General features: G+C 40.1%; 1 protein-coding gene across 21 annotated transcripts in view; it reads right to left on the bottom strand.

Moving 5' to 3' along the window:
• The window catches only part of GTDC1 (glycosyltransferase like domain containing 1), a 187,136-nt gene that overhangs the window by 81,525 nt on the left and 81,339 nt on the right, over nucleotides 1-24,272 (bottom strand). For all 21 annotated transcript variants that reach the window (XR_008577655.1, XR_008577658.1, XR_008577656.1 and 18 more), the window contains 2 exons: nucleotides 12,647-12,814; nucleotides 9,529-9,702 (listed from right to left, as the gene is read on the bottom strand). Coding sequence is in view for 17 of the 21 variants with exons in the window: in XM_054830068.1 (XP_054686043.1) it covers nucleotides 9,529-9,702; nucleotides 12,647-12,814 (342 nt within the window). In the remaining 4 variants the exon portion in view is untranslated. The remainder of the gene's footprint in view (nucleotides 1-9,528; nucleotides 9,703-12,646; nucleotides 12,815-24,272) is intronic.

The following is a 24,272-nucleotide window of genomic DNA, read 5'->3' as shown; positions in this document are numbered from 1 at the left end:
TATTTGATATGGTGCAGCTAAACTGCTGCTTGATGCATCTCCAGCAGCAAGTGGTCTACACATCTGCATGTTGTTTATCTTCTGTATTTACCTGCACAGTCTTATAGACTGCTCCACCATTTAGCACGCACAGGTGACAAAGGGAAGGAAGATCTGCTTGCTTCTCTACTTAACATAATGAGAACCATCGGCTGGAGGTAAAAATGCCTGGCCTGTTTAAAGGAGATCATGGCTGTGAATAGTTTTGGGGTTTTTTTGAGAGGCAAAATCATGGAAATGAAGACACGTAACCCCATCAAAGAGTATTCTAGCAGAGCAAGGGGAACACACCTAAAATCGAATCCATCCTGGAGAAATTAAATCAGAGTCTCTTCAACTGGTGCAGAACCAGCACTAAGACACCTGTGGTTTCTAGATGAAAAGAGCTGACAAGGGAGGACAAGTGGAAAGATGAGGGCTCTGGCACGATGGCGAGACATTACACACCATTAATCCCACAGCTAGTTGGGCATTAACGAAAGTAGAGGCAACATGGTCTGCTGATGAGTCCCAAGATTATAAGTGGGACAGGAAATACGTAAGGTAGGCCAAAGACAGATAAAGTCCTTAGTTTTCTGCAAGCCTGACCTGAGTACTACTTAGGAGTCATCTTATAGGAAACTGGCACTGTTTTATGAGGAATCAACTCTAAAATTAATCATAGGTTGGCTGATACAATTTAATACCTGATTGATTCTTCCTGGCTGTTGTTAGTGCCTATAACATTGCTTGAAAAACAGACTGAACGCAGGAATAGCTTGTTATACTCTACCCAAAACTTCTCTGCAGCAGCAAATACAGATTTCTCAACACACAAAACGCCCCATCACTAAAACAGGCAATACAATGCAAAGATTTTTTCTCATACATACTTGAGGAAAAGAAGCCGGGAAAGCGTTACTGGACTTGGATCTCCCCTAGCTCTACAACTAGCATCCCTACCACTTGGAGCTCGTAAGCCCAAAACTCTGATGAACCCTCATCACTATTTAGACACGCATCTTTTCAACAGTAAAGCTGAACAGCCTCCCACCTTAAAAGCACTTCTGGTACGTTTACGTTGGGATTCTCATATTTTTAAATGTATGCTATTTGAATTATTTAAAGGAAGAAGAGAAGGATTATTTCATTTGGGAGTCACAACTGAGCAGGGGGAATGTCCAAAATATTAAATATTAAATATTCCTAGTTGCAAATGCAAAAGCAAAAAAAAAAAAAAAGAAAAAGGAAAAAACCTAAACAGATTAAAACACTCCCTGCACAACAAAGAAATTATGTGTGATTTGGCAAAATTAAAAATCATTTAACTTCATTGCATTTGGTTAAGTATAAATAAAACATCTGTATTAACTTGCTCTTACACATTACATAAAGGTCATCTCCATAGGACTGGAGAGCTACGTTTCAAGTTTCCTCTTCAAACTTAAAACTGCAATTTTATGTATTCCATCGTGTAATTTTGTTCTCTTATTCTTTATTCTCTGAAATTCCTATAGAACATCATAGCATCTTCTCCACTGACATTTCCATCTAACGGTACCTCTGACTTTAACTGGAATTGGTTGTCTGCAATCCAGCACACCACAGCGCTCAAAGCAGATTCAACCCACTTAAAGTTTTCTTTTCACGTTTAATAACAAATTGCAAGGCTATGTGTTATTCCACCAGTCTTTAAAAAGGTCCTGGGGTTTTTTGGATTTGGGTTTTTGGTCTTAGTCCACATTCCCTCCCTGCCCCCCCAAACTAATACTGTGCTGAAGATGAAGCACGGCTTTTTCTAAAGGTATTGCCACTCCCCCATGACCAGGAACAGAGACTCCTTCATTCTCCTAAAAATGATTTCTGGAAACGTTATGTACTCTCAGTGAAGAATCTCTAAAAAACTCTGATATCCCTCCCTATTCCTTATCTTTTCAGCAATTTTTAGCACACTACCTACTTTTTTTTTTTTCCCCCCATTATACTACAACCACAAAACGCCCGGAATATTTAAGCAATAAGGTTCTGTCACTGCCTCATGTAGCAACTAAGAAATAATATGCCCAACACGACTGCTTCCCTCTCTGTTACAATTCTATAAGCATGAAATCCCTTTAAAGAAAAACAAAAAAATCCACCTCCACTTCTATGTAATATTCATGAATTTCATAATAAAAAATATGGAATTGTTCAAACATTGAAGGGCAGTTATTTTGAAATGCAAAAATCAGCAGGGACAGCCTTGTCTATAAAAACCATCTTTCACACATGTGAAGGATTTAAGTCTGTACCTTCTTACGGATTGGGACGGAATTGGCCACAGCCACATCACTCGATACCCAGCGTTTATTTTTGTGTGCCACCTCTTTCCACCCCTGTTAACATCAGAGTCATGCCGAGTGCCAAGCGCCCTCAGCTCCCAATGACTGCAGTGAAAATGAAGGTATTTAGCACTTTGTAGGACCCTACCATTAATCAATAGTCTTTTTCTACTTTGAATAGAGGGGAAAAAAACCCTGAAAAAAACCCAACCTGGCTTTAAGTCTGCCATGACAGTTTTAACCAATTAAATTTAAACTTCACTGATTTTTATTACAATGATTCGATGCAAAGTCTGAAAGTATTTCATGTCTGAATCATCCTGCACAGGGATGATATTTAACCCGATCCCAGCCTCTGTTGTGAAAGGAAAAGAGAAAGAACAGATGAGGAACTGAGGTAGGAAGGTGGAGAAAGCCCAAAGCAGGGCTTGTGTTCATTATGCTTTAAAAAAGGTAACATAAAATAATATCGAATCAATGAAAGCTACTGCTATTGTAGAAATTCAAATAAAAATATATTATTGTTTTTATTCTGAGTAAGTAGAGTTGAATTACTGCATTACAGATAGACTAATCCCAGAAGAATTAAAACCGCCATCCACACCAGTGGCTGATGAAGGTGTCATTTTCATCTCCTCTCCCATGACATCCCTCAACTTCAAATGCCCACACTTCTTACAGCAAGGTAGCCTATTCTCTTTACAAGTGACGGAGAAATTATTATGCATGGAAGTGCATAATAATCCAGTCCAGTCGTGACTCTACCCCTGACTTCCCCCATGAATATGCACGAATCAATTAAACCTCTGAATGCATCAATTTCCTTCTCGAGTAGTAATGATAATAATAATAATAGCTGCCCATTGTATAGGGCACTGCATATAACATTTTTAATGCCTGCTAATGAAATGTGCTATTAATTATTAGAATGCGGTTTGTTTTTGAAAGCCAAGTACCAGCGTGGCTCAACTTTGTATTCAAAGTGACACAACTTGAACGGTTCTAAAAAAATGACTACGGGGAAGCGCTTACAAGTATTACAGCAAATCCGACCTAAAAATCAAATGGTATTTAAATCAACAGGAGAACTTTTAGATCTTACCAGCTATACTGCGGAGAAATTTGCAGCTAAGGGGTTAATCAGATTAGATGGGAGTGGTTATAGGCTCGGTGCCACAGGTTTTGCCCTTTGTGGCTTCTCACATCCCAGACTTGGAAAATATGAGCTGTGATACTGAGAAAGGTAAGAAGCCAGCACAGCCCCATAGTGATAAATGAGTTTGCATCATCTGTCATTAGAACTTCCTGCCAACAGGGTCATTCCCTATTAAATTACCACTTGTCAATGTTTAAAATACTGATTGATAAATGACTGTGCCAAAACTGATAACACGACAGCTTTTATTTTCTAATATTCTTGGTTACCACATTCTGCTACTTCAAGATACAGATATAGCAGGGTTTTTTTTTTTTTTTTCCTCCAAGTACTTTAGTGAAAGACAATTTAATCTAATACAAAACTAACAGGTACTGTATAATGATTGGTCCTGATATACATTACATACTATTCTTCTTGCCAAAATAAACCTACTGGCGATTTAGCGATATGGGTAGATCCAAGTTTCACATTTCATCAAATGCTAGTAATCTGTTTTATCAATATAAACTGCATTTTAATGAAAAAATTCTTTTCTTCAGTACACTTCACTTTTAATGCCCCAGAGTATAATAATTCGTTCATGCTGTAGAACAAGAATGTTTTACAAGACCTTAACTCTCCAGAGAAATTTCTCTGTAAATACAAAATGCAAGTTTTATGGGAATGTGTTGTATGCAACATGAGCAGTACCCAACATAATAAAAAACTAGGTTGCACTGAGAATTCTGCTTAAGTATCCTTGTGAGCTATTGTGAGACTAAATGGTTATTATGATAGCGTTTAGTGGCATACCTATACGACAGATAAAAGAGAGTCAGTAAAACTATTTTTGTCCCCGAATAGATAAAAAGAAATTACTTTTTAGAAAGTTTTGCAAAACGAATACATCCCAGCAGACTGCTCATCCGGGGTCTCCTGTAGGAGGGCACTCTCAGTCTGCTGCTGCTGGAGAGCTCTGGGGATCTTTGGGGGATAAAACAGGCGTATTCTGCCTCAAAGACCAGGCTGGGGCAACAGCTACTCTTCTGTGATCCAGAGAGAGAATGGAAACCCCTGCATCATCCCCCGCAACCTCCCCAGTGGCACACGATGCCTGTGTGGAGGAAGCACCATGTAAGAAAGCACCAGTGACCATGGATGCTTGAGGCACCCTTCATTCAACCACCCAACCCCTCGCCGGAGGTGCAGCTATCTGCACTTAGCACTTATCCCAGAGATGCAGAAGGTAACCGACCCACTGCCAAAGGCTCCAGAACTGAAGAACTCCATTTTATAACCCTTTTAAACCACTATTGAACTTTCCTCCCAATAGGTGCCGTGTCCCAGATCTTGAGAGCATCCCTAATCCTTCTTGCGTAACTCTTAGCGTGCCAACACCAACCCTCAAAACCTCCTTGCGGCAGGTGAGGAGGAAAGACATTCAGAGCAGTAATTTCCATCACCCGGTTCTTCAGCAGCAAGCCCCAAGGTAGGAGAAGTCTATTGGCATTTTCTAATTATGCTAACTACCCATAAACTGTGGTGGCAGGGAGGCAATGTCTACCAGGGAGCGCACGGTGCACCACGGAGATGCCTGAGCCACCACCAACGGCGGTAGCTACCCTCGGTACCAGAATCACTATCATTAGCATAGTACTCCACCTAAGCTAATATATGCTGTTTCACTGGAAGGCTAATGAGCAAAAAACTGCTCTTCTAAGGTATACTGCTTCCCATATGAAGACAGTTCAGTTGGGTACCGCTGCAGAGCACGGCTCCGTGCAGCGGACACGTCCCCAGTGCCCATCTATAGCTTTGGGCTCTTGTGGATTCGTGTCTCTCCCTGCTTGTTGACATCAGTATTTTTCCAGCACAGCAAAGCTATTCCATAGCGTTAGGGTTACAGAGGAAGGGGGAACCTCTGAGTTATCTAAACAGAGGTCTGAAGTTCAGCCCTGCAAGCCAGGTCCAACTGATGCAAATTTTTTTATTATTTCCCCAAAACAGGCTCCTCCACACGTGACAGTCATGTTTCTGTACAAGAGATACTGCCAGTGTCTTTTAAAAACTTCTGCTTTCGTCAGGAACTCCCTTGACTGGCCCTAAAGTACTCTCTAAAATGGCAAATTCTGCCCTTCTTACGCTATAATTAAAAAAATATAAAATCAAATGGTTGAAATGTCCTGTTAACTGTACTAAGTTACAAAAGCAGATGAAGAAACAACAGTCTAAAATCTTTAATTCTACTTCTAAATGTGTAAGGAAGATAGCACAAGTTACTAACTAACAAGTTCTGCTTAAAAGAAGCTGGTTTTATTTTCTGTTGTAATCCTTGCCCTCTCATGTTTCTTCTATATTATTCCACCTTAGTCCAATGTGCATTTTGAGCTCTTAGGAACGATACTTCATTCTTGCTTATAAAAACATCATCTTCTTTCTACCACATCGTGATAATAATAAAGATATACTACAGACAGAGGAATAGTAATAATAACCAAAATCCATATTATGATATTCATTGAAATGAATTCGAAGGAGTACCCACTCTGACCCCGCTTTGCCAACTGCCGCAGACACTATGGATGCAGACAGGCCGAGAGAATTCGTACAAAATATCTACGAGACTTTCCAGAGGTGTTCCAGCGGGGTCTGCTGACATATGTTGATGGAAGTATCAAAGACAGCATCAGCAGAAAGGGGATTTTTTTCCTGGACCATAGTTTTCCAGTGCAAAAATGAAAACAGATATCAAAACAGACACTATTGATTGCACAGAAAAAAATTAACAATTAGGGTGTTATTTACAATAGAAAATAAACTGAAATTTAGCCAATGACAATGGAAGTGTGAATTATAATGTATTTAATTCACTGTGTTGTAAAAAACCAGGCCGATATATAGCACGTATGGCACATAAGATCAGCTACACCCCTTGCAATACCCAGACACTATGAAGTGACAGCCTTAGCTTGGAGTTCTATTTGTCTCCAAGCTTAGATGTACCCCGATACGTATTTCTACATAATATATTCCATCGGAACGTATAAAGAGGAGAGTTCCAAGTCAGCAATGGCAGAGGATGAGTACAGAAGGAGTAGCGGCGGCAATATGGAAGCTAGTCCTTGTCAGAACCAGAAAACAGGAGGATTAGGTCAGTAAATTTCTTATTCTGCTAAATCCTCAAATCCTTTCATCTCTTCTCATTGTCAGATAAGGACCACAGCCTGGCTGTGTGCTCTGGGAACACCAATATGTGCCCTTATGACAAATATTTATTAAAAAGAAGAATTTTTATAAGAAAAGCATCGATAACTTCCTCTCAGAAGTAGAAAAGCCGTGATTAGATACCCATCTGAAATATTTAAATATACATTACACATATGTATAATGGTACCTCTAACAGTATTCACAACTATTTCCGAGATCATCGTTATACTTTCACTCTTAAGTGATCATTTACTATGCTGCTTGCACTAATTTGTGTGCCCATCACCTACAGTAATCCCATTAAAGGTAGATACGTTACAGGATTAACTCTTGTGACGTGCTCCTTTATGACACTGGCTTTGATCAAGAGTCAGATATATTTTATTTTGCCCTAAAATTGCAATATAAATCTGAAATAATCTTAAAAAGATAAAGATCACATGCACGAGGATGATTTCTTAGATCACCTCTCTCCCAAATCCAAATGAAGATTGTATTTCAGACACAAACACATCCTGAGATGTTCACACGCAAAATAAAAGAGGTCAAAGAAAAAAAAAGTCATTCCGGTTATTTTGCCTTCAGAATTTTTAAATATTTTCCCAACATCTCAGCAAAATTATGCATTTTAAAAAAGACTGCAGGCACTGAAATGATTGTCAGTCATGCAAATAATCACTTACTTACACTGTATGAGTTTGGTTTGGATAAAGCAAATTACCATTTGAAAATAACTTGAAAAAACACTCTGGGCTAAGAGCTTGCTTTATAAATTTTAGCTTGGCCACAATTTTTCTTAACCTTTTTCTCCTCAATCTCCAGTCACTACAGTAATACAGTCAAAATTAAAGTATTCAATTGCCACAGGTGCATTCAACATTACTTAAAACATGATCTTGTAAAGAAATAGTAAATACTGGCTCCAGCTTAAGGTCAAAAACCCGAAGAACTTCAGACTTACACAGAAGCAGTCCTTTCTGAGCCCAATACCATCACAAAAAAAAGCACCTTTGTCTAAAAAAACCCCCAGAACTTACATCTAGAGTGAGCTGTTGAATAAAATCTGTATTAGAAATAACAGAGCTGGTATCAAGCTGTGTTTCTAATTACTCTGCTGAGAAAGTTGTACGGTCACACAGTTGTTTACAAACATCTTAATTTTGTCCACCACTGCTGAAAATAGCTTTTTGATATAATTTCAAGTGCAACAACCAGGATGAAAATGTGAAAGGTGTCCTGCTTTGGCAGACGAGATGCAATGTAAGAGCAGGACATTAAGAAGAGCACGCAGTAAGACGTGAGGTCTTCTCACTTGACCAGTTTGGGTAGCAAACTACTGATTTTACCCACCTAATCACCTTCTGCTTTGGACAAACGATGACTGTGTCTATGACTTCAGACTAATTTGTCAGGTCTCGTTTGACCCCATCTGCCAGGGCTGACAACTCCAAAAGAGCTGATTTAATACGCAAGACAGGGTTATCACAACTTCATCTCCCAAACTAGGCTTGGGCCACGTGACTTCCAAAGGTATGCCAAAAACCACGAGATCCTTTTAAAATGGCTCGATGTCAAATATGCTGAGCATCCACAGCATTCCCTCGCTCTTGGAAAACATGGTCTCTATGAAGCAATAGTAGATCCTCGAAGATACATAGGTACTGATCTCCACTGCCGTCCAGGCAGCCAAGACCCTGTGGAACACCGGAGGATTTTAACCCACAAAAACATGGGTTTAAAGACTTTAGACATTCGTTTTTAAACGATTTGCATCAGTGCTTTAGAATATAAAAGTTTTCCAACTTCCTGAAATGCAAACCTTGCAGCATGAACATCAATAGAGCGCAGGACTTCAGGTCCTGCACTAAAAATCTCTGTACCCCAAACTACCACAAATGTATATTTAGCCTTTGAAATAACTGTTAAGGACAAGCTGGTCAGGGACAAAGATCCCAAGCGCGGCCAGAACTTATTATCAGATCAAAAGCTGGACTCTTGCAGAGTCATTACGGTGCTTTCCATCCTTATTTCAACAACAACAAAAAAAATAAGGTATCAGTATTGTGTTGGTTTTAAGAGTATAATCAAATTGCAGAATCATTCTCTATTTAGCACCGGTCCCACTAAAGCAAAGTTCCTGTTCGGTGGGAGTAGAGCCCCTTATAGCAGGAAAAACAATTGTGCCAGGTTTAATCAAAAGTGAAAAGGATCTAGCGAATGTTCCCTTTGAGCCACATAACCCACCGCTAATTTCAAGACGGGCTCTGAAACGAGAGTAATAAAAAACGTCCTTCAGAGTAACCGAGGAGGACTGAAGAGCAGCTACGGCTGCAGCTAATGCCAACATCTGCAAGTCTGCTCCCTGCTACCGGGACGCTTTTCGCCTACCTGGAAAGCAATAAAAGAAGAGGTAGGGGAGGGAGGAGGGAATAAAATCCCACTGCAACACACCAAGGGAAATATAGATTCTTGACTACAGGCTTATCACTTTTACTGCTCTCTAGCATTTCTTTCTCCTCCTTGACCTCCCCTGTACAAATATATACAGAGCTGAGGAGCAGGCAACTCCTTAAAGACTAAAACAAGTGGGAAATCACTAAAACAAGTGGGAAATCACTCATCCCGAACGAGGCAAGTTTGTACGACAGGCACTAAGGACAGGCTCTGCGGATCAGACGCTGCCTGAATAGCCTCTGATTATTGAAATACATCTATCAATTAGGGGATTTTGCATATTATCAAACTCTTTCATTAACGATGCTTTAGCTGATTAGTTAGAACGTCACCATAAATAGAGAGTTTTGACAGGCTGGAGGCAATTTATGACGTGGAAAATGCACTGACCTGCTCACATCAGGAAACCTGACTGGAAAATAAAGAACTTGGCACTTCGGTCTGATTATTTTTTCCAAATCCTTAGGTCTGTGGTCAGGAATCAGCTTCATAAATTTTCCAATGGATGTAAGAAACGATTCCATATTAAAAGCAGAGTTGAACACCACAACATCAGCAACCAAACTGTAAAAAGTGGTTAAGATTAATGCATGTACTGCTGCTACAAAAGGAACAGAATTACTTTAAATGTAGTGGAAATAGGATACATATTCTCATAAACAAACAAAAGGTGCAAGTGGAATGCTAATTAAAATCAGCCTTTTCTCGTGAATTAGGAGTAGCATATGTACCTTAATTAGAAATGTCTTGGTTTCTGTCCATGCACTCTTGAAACGTTTTTGAACTTTTTTTTTTTTAACTAAGCAATCAATTATTATTATTATTAATCTAAAGGAGCATTTCCTATTCTATCTGTGGATCACTTTTTATTCATAAAATGGTACGAATAATATTGCTGCCATTATCTCTTAAAAGCATTACAAGCAGATAAGGCTTGCTGTAATATGACTTTTGTGGAAGTAAACTTGCAAGAAAATGAAAATTCCTTAGAAATAATCCTTTGCTCTGAAGGACAACTTACCTTTGGTTAACCTACCTTCAAATGACCAAGTGTGTCGGGTAGCAGGATGCTAGAGAAATAGACTGGTTTTTTAACCTATGCATAGATAATCCTGCTTAAAAGTACATTCACGAAATATGTATAGATCATATACATAGCACACAGTACCAAAAAAAAAATTTTAAAAAAATTTGGCATATTAATGCAAAGTTTTGTTCTTTACTGCTGTGTTTTAAAATCAACTGGATCGTTAATTTTAAGATATAGTTAAATGATAATGTAGGTATTATTTCTCCACTTAGCGTTGGCCTGGAGAAAATGAGAAACTATGAAAAAACCTGAAATATTTGGAAGTTTATCCTGGAAGTGCTGACACAATCTTAAGCACACTGGCAAACACGCAACGCTAACGGAGGTAAGAAATGCTTTATGCCCAGCTGGTTTTCTCAATATGTTATATATTGTAATATATGACCTATGGGTCATAAGATACATTGAGGACACGCGTTCATAAGTCACCGGGCTGGTGAAAAGTATATTTGAGGTGAGAGGCTGTCATTCATCCTCACTGCATCTCACTGCTGTCTGGTCAGGAAAGAGAACTGACACTTCACCAAAACAGCAGGAGTCAGCAGGAAAAGAAAAGAAAAAAAAAAAGAAAAACAACCCCAAACCAGAAAAAAACCCCCACATTAGAGAGAGAAATAATCCTTTCCAAGCAGGCTGGAGGAGCCGAAATGCTTTCTGGAATCCCACTCTTTTCCCCACCTATGGTTTTTAACCCTTTGTCTCCTCGTTTTTGTACAAATGACCCTGTCATCTTTTCTGCACTGATTTACAGATGACATGAGACAACGCGGGAGCCTGGCAAGTTTTTTTGCTGCTTGTAGCAAAGGCTCCAACACTGTCATCTCTGCTCCTCTTGTGCACGAGGTCTTATCTGACCAACTTTTTCCTAGGGGCTCTGCATAATACTGGCAAATTAGAAAGTTCCTGTCACCTTCACTGCTTGAGCAGCTACAAGGCATCATCAAAAAGTGTGATTTTATTACATTAACTCTATAGAATCATTAGGGAGAAAAAAAAAATAAAAAATTCTTTGTTAATGATTCAAAGCACCAACCTGAAGATTCAAATTGTTCCAATTTTAATTGTCTCCAAAACCTCTATACAAAAATGGAAAAATACATTTTCCCATTTGTAATAGATTTGAAAGATGGTGTTTCTTTGCAGAAGACCACTGGGTAGTTACAAATAGTGCAGAGGAGATGGCTTCTATCTGCTGTTAAAAATGGGGTTTCTGCAGCAACAAAAAGGGAAGATGAACATATATTATCATGTATGGAGAAGCTATTGGAGGCTGAAGGAGAAAGAATGGGGTATCTATAGAAGGTGGGTTTTTTTAAGGCCAAAGAAGATATTTTATTATCTTAAAAATGCGTATTTTGAGGATAAATATCAGCTTGCAATAGATGTGTGAAAAACAGCTGCCATAATAAAGTAAAATATATATACAAGAAAATATTCCTTTCCCCAGTGCCAAAACCCACATCTTTCTGTTATCTGAAAATGGCTGCTACTGTTTTCGAAAGATCTTTCACTATACTTTCTCATCTTTACTGCTCAGAGAGTGAAACATGTTGCAAGTGCTGTGGCAGAAGCAGCTACAGAACGGCCAGAGTATACACAGATCATTATTTCAGGCATTTCAATATCAACTGGTTCTTATTATAAAGATGCAAAAGCTTAACTTGTCCCTTAAAATGCTCAATCCCTGTTCCTAATAATTCTATTAACAGACAGGTGAGAAAGATCATGGAAATGAGTTTATTTCCGTTCAAAACAACTGAGTTCTGCTGTTTCACTCAGGTTTGTACAGTGCCTAACCACAAAGCTTTCCAGTGTTGCTGTTATTAACTTCTTTCATTAACTCAGATTCGAGAAATACATTTGTTTTTAGCAACAATAAAGGACCGCAGCCTTTAAAATGTCTGGGTATTTTAGCACTGCACAATTTCTGAATACTAGATGAAAGAAATATAAGGATTTATCTGGTATGTTTACTGCCCTCTCTTCACAAGAAAAGTGCTGCAGTACATTTTAATTTCTGTTTATTTCCCTAAAACCCTCTATATAATTTCAGTTGGATGCAGTAAAAGCCACGGCCAAGCAAGAGCTGATTAGCTGCAGCTTTGCGAAGCGTCCGCGAAACAAAGCATCTCGCTCATTACGGCCGAGACCCAGGTCGAAGCCCCCACCGCTAACGGGCATGCCGCGGTAGCCCAATCTAGCATCGGTGGACTTCACACCAGAAACTGAGATGACTTTAGAGAGCAGACTGTTTCTGCCACAGCACTTCTAGCAACCTCTCTTCGGGACTCTGCTGGTACCTCGGTTTGCTACAGGGTCATCATCTATACGGAGAAGAACTCCGAAGGCTTATGATGCTGCAAGGCTGTAGAGAGAAGGACACCTTAAATAACGTGGAGCGGTGTGAGCAACACCTACCATGAAAGAATCTGGTTGTATCCATACTGAAAATCCCTTTCCTGGCATTTCTGGACAGGATATGCCAATTGATTCTCATGGAAGTAGAGGATCTTTTTCAATTTGCCAAGGTCAGGGCGGAGGGCAGCGAGTTCAGCCAGGTTAAGCACCGAGCTTGCAAAGAGGATCCTGGAAAACAAGGAGAGCAGTGTTTACTGTCTGTGAGCATGCTTGCAGGGGTCACCCCTTCCTCTTCTCTCCCCCCCCGCAAAGAAAAACATAACCCCTATAGGGACACATCAATAGCTAAGCCTTAATACCATGTAGCAGCATTCAAAGTTTTGATCTCTTAAAAAGCAGCTGCTAAGAACCCAACTAGAAAAGCACCGAATCTCATTGGTCTTCCCAGCTCGGTTACAGAGAGATGCAAAATAAAAAAAAGCTGGATGGATTTTATTGAAAAAGGCAAGAAAAGCTGTATCTGAAGGACAAATGGAACAAAGATAAGGCTGACTAGGGAATACTTTGCTTGCCAGTTTCATTACACTTTACTTCTTTATGCAACCAACTACTGAAATTCAATATATGAGCAGGAATGGCACATGTTCATGTTATGACACAAACCCTTTTGATTTATGCAGTGCACTTATCTAGTATGGTCTGGTTTTCTCTTTTTTTTTTGTTTCCACCCTTTTTCTGTTTTATTTTCACATTTTTATTAGGTATCCTCTATAATGAAATGCTGTTTCGACGCTCGCACCCCAGTATTGCCGCAGCACTCTTGCTATTCCACAGTCTACAACAGTGCACACATCCTTCAATTATATAAAGCTGGCACAAACAACACTAACAAGCTGCTATCTTAGCCCCGTATAACTTACCAGGCTATCAGAAAATGAATGCATTTAAATGTGTAATATGAAATTGTGACCCTATTGTAACCAGTGGCAGATTTCCCTGCATTTCACCGAAAGTATGCGAGCATCTCCTGTCCCCTGGCTAGCGCTGCTTTCAAGCAAACTGAATCCTGAACCTACAGAAAACTGCAGAGCTGTAGACATTTCTCATCATAAGAGAAAAAAAAGGAGATCAGGTATTTATTGCACATGAAACATTAAGCTTTAATAAACTACTTTTCAACATAGCATGTTTCTGACTTTTTTTTTTTGCTATCCACCATTTCAGTGGTTCAGATTCAGAACCGATTTATGCAATGTTTAAATCTTTTAAAATCTTTCCTATTTTTTCCTATTTTTATTTCTACTCTTCTTTTGTAGATGTTGTGCTCACAATTACTGCCAAACCGACATCACTAATATTAAAAACTTCTGATCCTGGCTGTCAACCTTAAAACTCAAGAACTTCCCCAAATAGCCATATATATATATATATATCGTAATATCACCTATGCTAACACACACCATTCTTAGATAATCTACAGAACAAACACTTCCTAGAGAACAGATCCTGTATCCATCTTCATCTACTTGAGTCAATGCTAATCTGAAAGGCTTACGAAAGTAAGAGATGAATGTTATTGCCTTGTTCATCAAATATTTGATCGTTCTAAAGGGACTGTCAAACAGAATGCCAATTAAGATACAAGCTCGGGTTTATTATGAGCCATACCAAGAGGAAAAAATAGTTTTACCTAAGTCATCACTTATTTGTCACGAAGAGTAATAACCTCTGGACCTCATAACAACCTGGGTGTCAGACTCAAACCAGAGGCAGGAAAACTTCCTACGGGCGATGCAATACCTCTGCTCAGTGAGTTTAGCACTGAAGTGACAAAGGTAAACAGGAGAAAACATACCCCAAATATGACAAAAATGAGATTAAATAGTTGCTTGGCAAAATTTTGCCTATTTCTGGATTGCATTATAGCATATCCTTTCCTTTACTGGTCTTTCACAAAATCTCCTTCTGCGATGGAGTTAGGAAGAAAACCGAACTGATGCAGGACAGCATCTATGAACTTGGCTGCATTTGAACGAAGAGAGGAAAAAAAGCGATGGCACATTGGGATTGAAAACACGGGAAGCGGCACAGAACAAGACACAGAAGCAAGAGTGGCAAGAGAAGGCAGCGAGGGTGCCAAGGTTAACATGAGAGAAAAGGACAACAGGGAGCACCACGAGAAATGATCCTAGATCTAAGCTTGGACAAAACCGCGTAGCTCTGAAATATGTGAACTCACTCAGATGGACAAAGGAATAACTAGGAGAGGAACATGAAAAAAGATGGTTATATGCATAGGAAAGGAAAATAATATTTGCGGTACCAGCTTAGACAAACCGAACGATTCAATAGCGTCATCAGAGCGAGCTGCAGGATGGCTTCTAGTAAGGCCAAGGAAGGCCAAAAACTTGGAAAGCCTGCAAGAGGTAGACACAAATTTTCTCCACTGTAAGTGGGAAGTGATAAGACTCAATTAACAAGTAGATCACTCATCACTGCCCAGGTAATCAATAAAACAATGTCAAGAGAAAACTGTTGTGATTACAAGCAAATTCAGATTTAGAGTCTGAAATCATAGAATGGCCTGGGTTAGAAGGGACCTCAAAGCCCACCCAGTTCCAACCCCCCTGCCATGGGCAGGGACACCCTCCACTAGCCCAGGTTGCCCAAAGCCCCATCCAACCTGGCCTTGAACACTGCCAGGGAGCCAGGGGCAGCCACAGCTTCTCTGGGCAACCTGTGCCAGGGCCTCACCACCCTTGTGGTGTGGCTTAAGGCCATTCCCCCTTGTCCTGTCACTCCCTGCCCTTGTCACCAGCCCCTCTCCAGCTTTCCTGGAGCCCCTTTAGGGACTGGAAGGGGCTCTAAGGTCTCCCTGGAGCCTTCTCTTCTCCAGGCTGAACAACCCCAACTCTCTCAGCCTGTCTCCATAGCAGAGGTGCTCCAGCCCTCTGAGCATCTCCATGGCCTCCTCTGGACTTCCTGCAACAGCTCCATGTCCTTCTTGTCGTGGGGACCCCAGAGCTGGATGCAGCACTGCAGGGGGGTCTCAGCAGAGTGGAGTACAGGGGAGGAATTCCCTCCCTTGACCTGCTGGTCACGCTGCTGGGGATGCAGCCCAGGACACGGTTGGCTTTCTGGGCTGCCAGTGCACATTACCGGCTCATGTTGAGCTTCTCGTCCCTCAGCACCCCCAAGTCCTTCTCCTCAGGGCTGCTCTCAATCCATCCTCTGCCCAGTCTGTAGCTGTGCCTGGGATTGCCCCGACCCACATGCAGGACCTTGCACTTGGCCTTGTTGAACTTCATGAGGTTCACACATGACCACCTCTCAAGGTCCCTCTGGACAGCATCCCTTCCCTCCAGCATGTTGACCGCACCACACAGCTTGGGGTTGTCGGCAAACTCGCTGAGGGTGCACTCGATCCCACTGCCCACGTCACCAACAAAGCTATTGAACAGTGACACTGTTTACCTTTCTTACAGAAAAAAAAATAATAAACCCAAAACCATTTCAGTGATAATATTATTAGAAAACACCGTACTTGATTCACTTGCATTACTTCACAGCATTTCCAGAATTTAACCCAACAAATACGAGATACTCTTGTTTCCTTAACAGCACAAAAGCTGCTAACTACCGGTGATAACCAATTTCTCTGGCATTACGAGCTTAAATAACACCTGACAGCACGAGTCCCCGCGAACATGCCCACAGAGCAGCCGCGTACGTGGCTAATGGACTCACGCAGGGCACTGGAGGATACGCTGGAGTGTATTTCCACTTAACACCTATTACAAGGGGAAGAAAGGAAAGTTTATTATAATGTAACATGCGACATAAATATATGTCAGTTGTCATTCCGTGTGACATCAACTTTCATTTTACCTCGGGTTATTATTTAAGTAATAAATCCTAACAAGGTGAGCTTTTTCATCCCATAGAGTGTATCCGGGAGGTAGAGACACAAGGTGATGGCAAGAACACTCGAAACATGATAATTCCTGACAGCTGCTGCTTGAGCACAAGTTAAATTGAACAGTTTATCTCAGCATAAAGATGTTATAAGGTTTTATGTTTAATTTAAAAAAATTAACATAAAACCCAGAGAAAGCAGAGTTAGGCAATCTTTCACAAACATGACATACTACAATCACTGTATAAGCTGGATTAGTACTTATTACCATGCTACTAGAGAATTAAGCTGTTTTTAGACCACCAAAGAGCTTTAAATTGCAACTTTTGTCTCTGTAAGAGAAACCTATATTTTAAAACGTCTGCTAAATTCAAATTAACAGCTACATCATTAACTTACCATCTCAAAAAACCCCCCACATTTCAACTGCTATTATGGTATTCTTATCTAGACCTATCAACGCTACAACATATAATATATACAGTATTCTTTAATAAATATATTGCACGAATCCCCACAAAACCTGCGTTGAAGGTCACATTTTGAACGCGATCGCCCTAGCTCTCCTCTCCCAAATACCCCCAAGTATCTTCCAGTGTTACAAATGACCTTCTCGCATAAAGCAGGACCATCACACATGCAGTAGCATCGCTGCCTTGGAGGCTGGCCAAATCTCGGGGCCACCATCCACACAAGCTCTGGTCTTACACTAAGCTTGTGCTTAATCTGAATCACTTAATAGTCCTTCTGACTTCTGAGGAACTACTTACGTGAATTAAGTTAAGCGTGTGCTTAATTCATACAAATATTCATGGGAAGGAAGCTGAGTGTGCTTGCAGGTTCAGAGCCGTGAGGTGTCCGGAGAACATTCTGACCTCTGCTATTGTCTTTCCCATTATTTAACACTAAAGGACTGAAGTCAGTAAAATATAAAAGCCTTTACTTTGTTTTTTAATTGCCATCAGACAAAATGACTAATATAGGTTTCCATTTTTATCAAGCAAATTATAAAAGTAAAGATGCTAAAGTATTTCTATTTTGCTTTATAAATCTCTGTGTCACGTAACCATGATTTACTCTTTTATGGCACTGCCCTAAATCTTTCAATTAAATTCCCAAGCAACTTAACTAAAAACACATTTTGCCTTCCCCTTAGGAGACCACACAGGGCATATTTACGCATCTACGGATGCGGAGGCTGAACTCTCCAATTCACCAGGCTTATAGCACAAAGCGAGTTTGAAACAGCACCTGATTCGTACTGGAACATTCCCTCTGCCTGGCAGAAGCTCTGCCGTCGCAAAGGACTGACGGACATGGCCATCTCTTCCATCACAGCACAGGTAACCCGCAGCCGGCTCTCCCGGGAGAAGGAGGATTACTGCAGGGTACGATCCTGCAGCGGCAACAGTGCAAATGAAATCCAAGGTCATAAATCTCTGCTGCAAAACACCTACATTCACAGTAAAACGAGTTTATGATTGAAGACCCTGCAGTTCAGAAAAGAGGTATGAGCCACTCTTCGTTTGCCAGGTGAGGTATTATGATAAAACAGCGTTAGATGTGGATATCGCTACAAATATGAGCCTTTTAGGGGCTACAGGTAGTGAAAAAAAGCCTGTTCATTAGATGGCACTGACTGAATTGACATTCATCCATCCTTCAGGAGGGGAGCGTGAGGCTGGAAGAAGTGTTTTTGCACTAACCGAGAACTAAAACCTTGAGCACTTGGAGGCATCAAATCCCACCGCACTTCTCACAAGGCATTGACTGCTTTGTTCTCGCCAAGCGCCAAATTATACTGTATCTGTAAGTACATTTCTTTTTCCTGAAGTTTCCATTGCCAGGCCTAATGTCATATAGCAGAGTCTTAAATCCTCAGATTTTTACCCCAAATACAGTTTTATTCTGGGCACGGTTCTCGTGCACTCAGCAGAGCGCAGTCAGGGTGCCACCTGAGACCACGCAAGCACTACAACCCAGCAAATCGTCATTGATAACCGTAAACCACAGAACACATCCAGGCCACTGCTGATGGCTACATTTTCTCCAGTTGACCAGAAACCAGCCAAAATTTTACAGCAAAGAACAGGAGCCATGAGGGGAACCATTGGCAGTGAGATCAGGGGCAGCTCATCCTTCTGGTGAGGGCAAGCAGGGGTGGGATGGGAAGAAGTACTGAACAGTGCTCTGCTACGTTGCCTCCTCAAATGTCAGAGAAATTCAGAGCAAGGAACAGAAAAGGTATGACCATAAACACATCCACCTTGAGAAACAAGGGCTTCAAAGACCATGGTGTCTTCAAGCTCCTCAAGTACAAACCTGAGGGCTTTGGTTCCGCCATCTCATCCACTGTCATACAGTTTCCTTGATTTCAAGCCTGCATGGATTTAACTTTATTTTTCAAATGCAAACTGTATATCAAATAGCATTATTAATGCCTGGAACGTTAAACAGATCGGTTATTTTTGTTTATTATTGCACACATTTTTATATGATCAACTTGCAGAAGTTGCATTTTTATCACTAGACCAAGAATACACAAATTGCAGTCAGATATAAAATGCTTTTCCATTTCCCATTAAACAATAGATGGCTCTGAATTTCTGAACAATAAATACTAATAAGTGATAATATGACAGTATTCAGTATAATAAATAATAAATTAACAATAATTTTTTGACATGGAATGTGCAAATGTCAAAAGTGCTTATAGATATTATAATATATATCTCAAATTAAGGTTTTCGAGATAGAACATAATTTGAAATGTTTACAGAAATAATTAAGTCTTACTATTTTAACGTTCTTTATTTTTCAGAACAAATCACAAGGGCTGTCATGCCTTTCATCTTAATTAGGCCATGTGTTTGTTGTCTTATTTATTTGTTATGTACTTTCATAAACGTTTACAAATATTAATTGTAAAAAAAAAAATTTTTTCCTCTTGCTGTAATTACTATATGTACATACAGTACACAGCAATAAATATTCATGCCTGCTACCAGTTCAATAGTTTTGGATTTGGTGTCTGTCTTGTATGCTAAAATACAGTATAAATGAATAGCTTGTTTGGAACTCAAACTGCCAATCTCTTTTTGATATTTGGATTTAAAAATACATTCTCCCTCCCTCATTTTATGGTATGTTATTTTGGCCTATAGTTGAAATTCTTGTTCCTACTGTGACAGACCTTAGTTACGTTATCCAAAAGAATTTACTACCCCTAAATCAAATGCATTGTCCCCTCCATATATACCGTTCCCCAAACAAAACTCTCAACTCTCTGCATGCACATCTGCTGTTTGACACAGCTGGAGTAGAAGGGGGCTGCGTTTCCAGCCCCGCTGTTGCATGTCCCACCCTTCCTTGTGTCTCCTCGTGCCACCCAGATTTTCAGACCTCTGCTAGGACCACGGGTAGAGTTCTTGAGAACCTCCCATCTCAACCTGTGGACCCCACTGATGATATTCAGCTGGAGTGGGGATAAAGCCGAACAACAGCAAATCTCTCACCTTTAAAATATACAAAAGGTTACATAAACGCATTATTTAATTTGTAAATTTTCTGGGTTCTCTTTCAATTCCTTCCTGAATTTTTGTCTCAAATAGCTGATCAGAATATTGACACACAATTCAACCTTACAATCCAATTTTGGGGGCCAGATCCTCAGCTGACACAATTGATTAAGAACTAGCCTTAAACACTGACCACTATTTTCGATGACCTTTAACTCAAAAGGATACCAAAAAGGATGCAGAAATAGTTAATCAAAACCACTTTTCTATTTAATGACCAGAAGCAAGCTTGAAAGAGAGTCCCTCTCACAGATAAGACCTTTAGACATTTGAGGGGGGAGTCTTTTGTTTGGATTGCTTTGGTTTTTAGGCAACGGCACTGAAGCTTCTTGAATTTTATGAAGTGAGCGGTACTATTTTTTTCCCTGATTTGTAATTAAATTTGGCTTCAATTAATTACTGACAGATGCACATTTTTACTTTAGTGGCCAGATTGTTCACCATGGGCTACATCGTCCTCTCTGTTTCCATGAAGGGAGAGGTCGAGACCGAGCAGCTATAGCTGCGGTGATGGGGGGAAGGAGAAAGCCATGAATCCACATCACCTTCCTCGCTCAGATTTCACACCGTCACCACTAAACAATTAAGTGAAGGCATCTTATTAGAGCGGAACATAAGCAAATCGGAACGACCCACTAGTAAAAAGTAACCATTGCTGGATGGTCTATAAGATATATACCAAGGCTAGATATACAGGATGTAGTGATATACAGTGAAAAGACTTTTTCAAGTAAAAAGACTTGTAAAATTGATGTTCTACTCAATTAGGTAACATTTAAATAGCATTATTTATTCCTTTAAAGTCCACAAATTCGTTTCATTGGGTATCTTATCCGTCCAACTGGAGAAAATAACCAAATACATCAAATGACTGGCATGAAAAATGCAATATGCCCAAGAGGTTGTAGCAACATGGAGAAGAACTACACATAACACCACCACTATTCAGTAGCAAATCTGAACAACAAACTTTGAGGACCATTACTTCACATCATCTGGTGTTAGTTTGGATCCAGGATGACACAGAAAAGACAGTCATGGATATATGGACCACACTGCAAGTGAGATTGATTATCCCATTGAACAGGGATCAAACTCAGTGCAGTATAGACTCAACAAAATAGTGAGAGTTTCACTTAAAAAGGTTTCTATGAACAGATGCTTGAATCAATGGCAAACTAAAACAATGGCTGACTTTTGTTTATTTTAAAAAGTTTTGGCAAACTCAAATCTTCTCTCAATTTTTAGATTTACACGTTTTATATCTTAAAACAACAGAAGCCCCACTCACTTTGCACAGTCACAGAGAAGGTGAGCAGGGTCTTAACAGACCGATTAGCAGTTTTACATTTCAAATGCCCTAAAAATCCTACTCTCCAAAACATTTCAGACTGTATTGTATGTTGCTTTATGCACCTTGATATCGGCACACTTTTTTACAAATTTGAGGACTATCACTAAAAGGAACTTAGTTTTCTTAGCAAAAGGATTTCATGCTTTTCTTATATCCCATGGTTCTGATTTCATCTCGCAAAATCTATAAAAATCAAGTCCTTCAAAACCAAATATATTTGTGGAAGCTAATGCTCTTGTAGCTAATTTTCAAAAAAAACCCTCCCACTCCAGAGCATCAACCCAAGGCATAACTACTGCCTACAAATGGGGACCTCAGGAAAAGCAAGATTCTTCCCAGAAAACTAATACAGTCCTCGGAAAAACTCAGACTGTCATAAAACCTGAGCAGCTGGCAACTCTGTCACCATGAAGTATCCATATGGAAGACCGAGATGTGTCAAACTACCCAAAACGACTTTGGATAGTGCAGAAGATGGAATAAATAATTCAGTATCTTCAACACTTTCAACAGCAGGTAGTAGATATGCTACCTGCTTCTACAACGTGCCAAAATGTAACATGCGAGTGAGAGCGAGCGAGAGAATGTGAGTATCTCCAACCTGTTTTCATGAGGATATTTTGCTCGAGGAACTTCTCTTTTTAGAGGCATATGATCCGTATCAGATGTTTGTCAGGAGCAGGCAGAAACACAGAACATTAGGAATAACTTAGTGATTTTAATATATATTCACGAAGTGCATACTCCTTCATATATTAAAAACCGTATCTTAATCAAATATTAAAATATATATTTAAATATAAAGGGAAGTGCAATTATTTATTTCTCCCAACTGCCCTTCACTTCTACAATATTTGTTGCCATGGCACAGTGGCAACTTTCCTGCCGTAATATAAGCTGAGCAGACCATTCAATGTGATCAGTGAACTGGCAATCAAAGCTACAATTTCAATGTTTCTGCTCTGCGTTCATGCAACAGTTCAACTAAAAAACTCCGTTGTGCAGTGCCAATCTTCTTCCTTCTCTTGCTATAAGAAATAGCCACACGTTGGTGCATAAACATGCGTCATTTACACTGACAGAAGATAAGGTGATGCTTCTGTTCCCCAAGAAATTAAAATAACACTATTTGATGCTTAAGAGCCTCCAGATCCGTAGATCTAATATCTATAGCTACGTAATAAACTAAATGAGAAAGCGCCATTAGAAGAGAGGGTATGTCACAGCATACTAGTCAGAAGTCTCCAGGAGAGTAGTGGCTCTCTGATTTGCTTAGTTAGGTCAAAATCAAATATCATAACTATTTCTCAAAATTTAGCATGGGACAACGTGAGCTACTCACTAGCCCTCGGTGACTGTGACCACTGCAACACCTTATTGGGCGTTTGATGCTGCTCCTCCAGCATCTCTTGCACGTAGGTGGTGATGCTCAGTCACTGAGACCACAAAAAGAGGTTTCAGGAGAGCCCCACTTACTGATAGGTACTGGAGGACCAAAGTCCTACCTACACAGAGGTGTTTATCAACCAGCACTTCACCAAAACCATGGGGACAACCGGTAGACCAATGTTCAAAAGCACATCGATAAGGAAAAATTCAGTCTTCGTGTATTACGTACTATTTTCAGCCACTCATTAGATCATTTTTTAACTCAGCAAAGCCCACAGTCGCTACCAGATTTGAATGATTACACTACGACGGCTGAACAACCGACTGAAGTGAGATTTCAAAGAAGTGAGACAAACGCTCTCCTAAATTCAAAAGCTGCCAAACATATTTCATCAGACTTTCAAAAAATAATTGTTTTGTCTGTTCTGAATTAAGCTTTAAGTGCTTTAAGAGAGGTTTCTCTACAAACATGGCTAAAGATCACAAAGGGGAGCATTTGGAGTGAATGTAACCCTTCAGTCATATATTTATTAAATAAAACTTGCATCATGCCTGGCATATACCATAAGCTGTTTTATTTCCATTTACTTAACACAATTTTAAGTGTAATCTGCACTGATGTCCTATCATTTTATTTCACGTGTTATCCTAACAGGCCTCCATCTATAATGCCGCCAGCAAAAGAAAAGGAATAAAAAGGTCTCGGCTCTGCAGCTTGGAGCTCCTGGCATGGGACACAGGGGACCAACGCAAGAGCACAGACACAGAGGAGAGAATTCAAAGACAAAGCAAATGTGCTAAAATTGTGGGAGAATTTGACTGTTCCAAAACTGAAGGCTTTTGCCCTTTTTTTCAGTGGTCTCCAGCTCCTGGCTGAGAGTTTTGCAGGGTGAAGAGCTACACCAGTCATTTACAGTCACCATGACGTCAATTCTTACAACATGGAAGCACTCCCAGAGTAAGCAAACTGAACCCCAACGCCACGGCATTTTGAGATTTCCCCCACATGGAAAAATCCAGTAACAGAATAATTAATAATAACGCTTTTAGCCTTCCAGATATTTTACAAATTATGTTTTCCCAACACCTCTCATATGCAACTCTGGTATCTTGAAACTTCTGAGTTCCTTTTATCATTAAATAAAGCCTCCAGCGCTGAACGCCCATTATGCCCCAGCACCATGCAGGAGAAATACACGCCTCTGGGGTTGAAGCCATACGTAACAAAGTCAGAAGAATATACTAGATGCTTTCTAATCTTTAAGATGAAGAAACTGAGGCCAAAACTTGCTTATCGAGGGCCACGAAGAGAACCAGTGCCACAGCGAGAACTCGGGAGCCCAAGCCAGAGTTGAAGATAAGCGACTGTCACAGCCTGGTGATTTAATCAACCCATACATGATCACGTCACTGTCTACATATCTTATGGACCCTGCTCACCACAGTACC

Source organism: Grus americana, chromosome 6, assembly GCF_028858705.1.
Source record: "Grus americana isolate bGruAme1 chromosome 6, bGruAme1.mat, whole genome shotgun sequence".
In the NCBI taxonomy this organism is placed as follows: domain Eukaryota; kingdom Metazoa; phylum Chordata; class Aves; order Gruiformes; family Gruidae; genus Grus; species Grus americana.
This window is presented reverse-complemented; position numbering and strand designations above follow the sequence as displayed.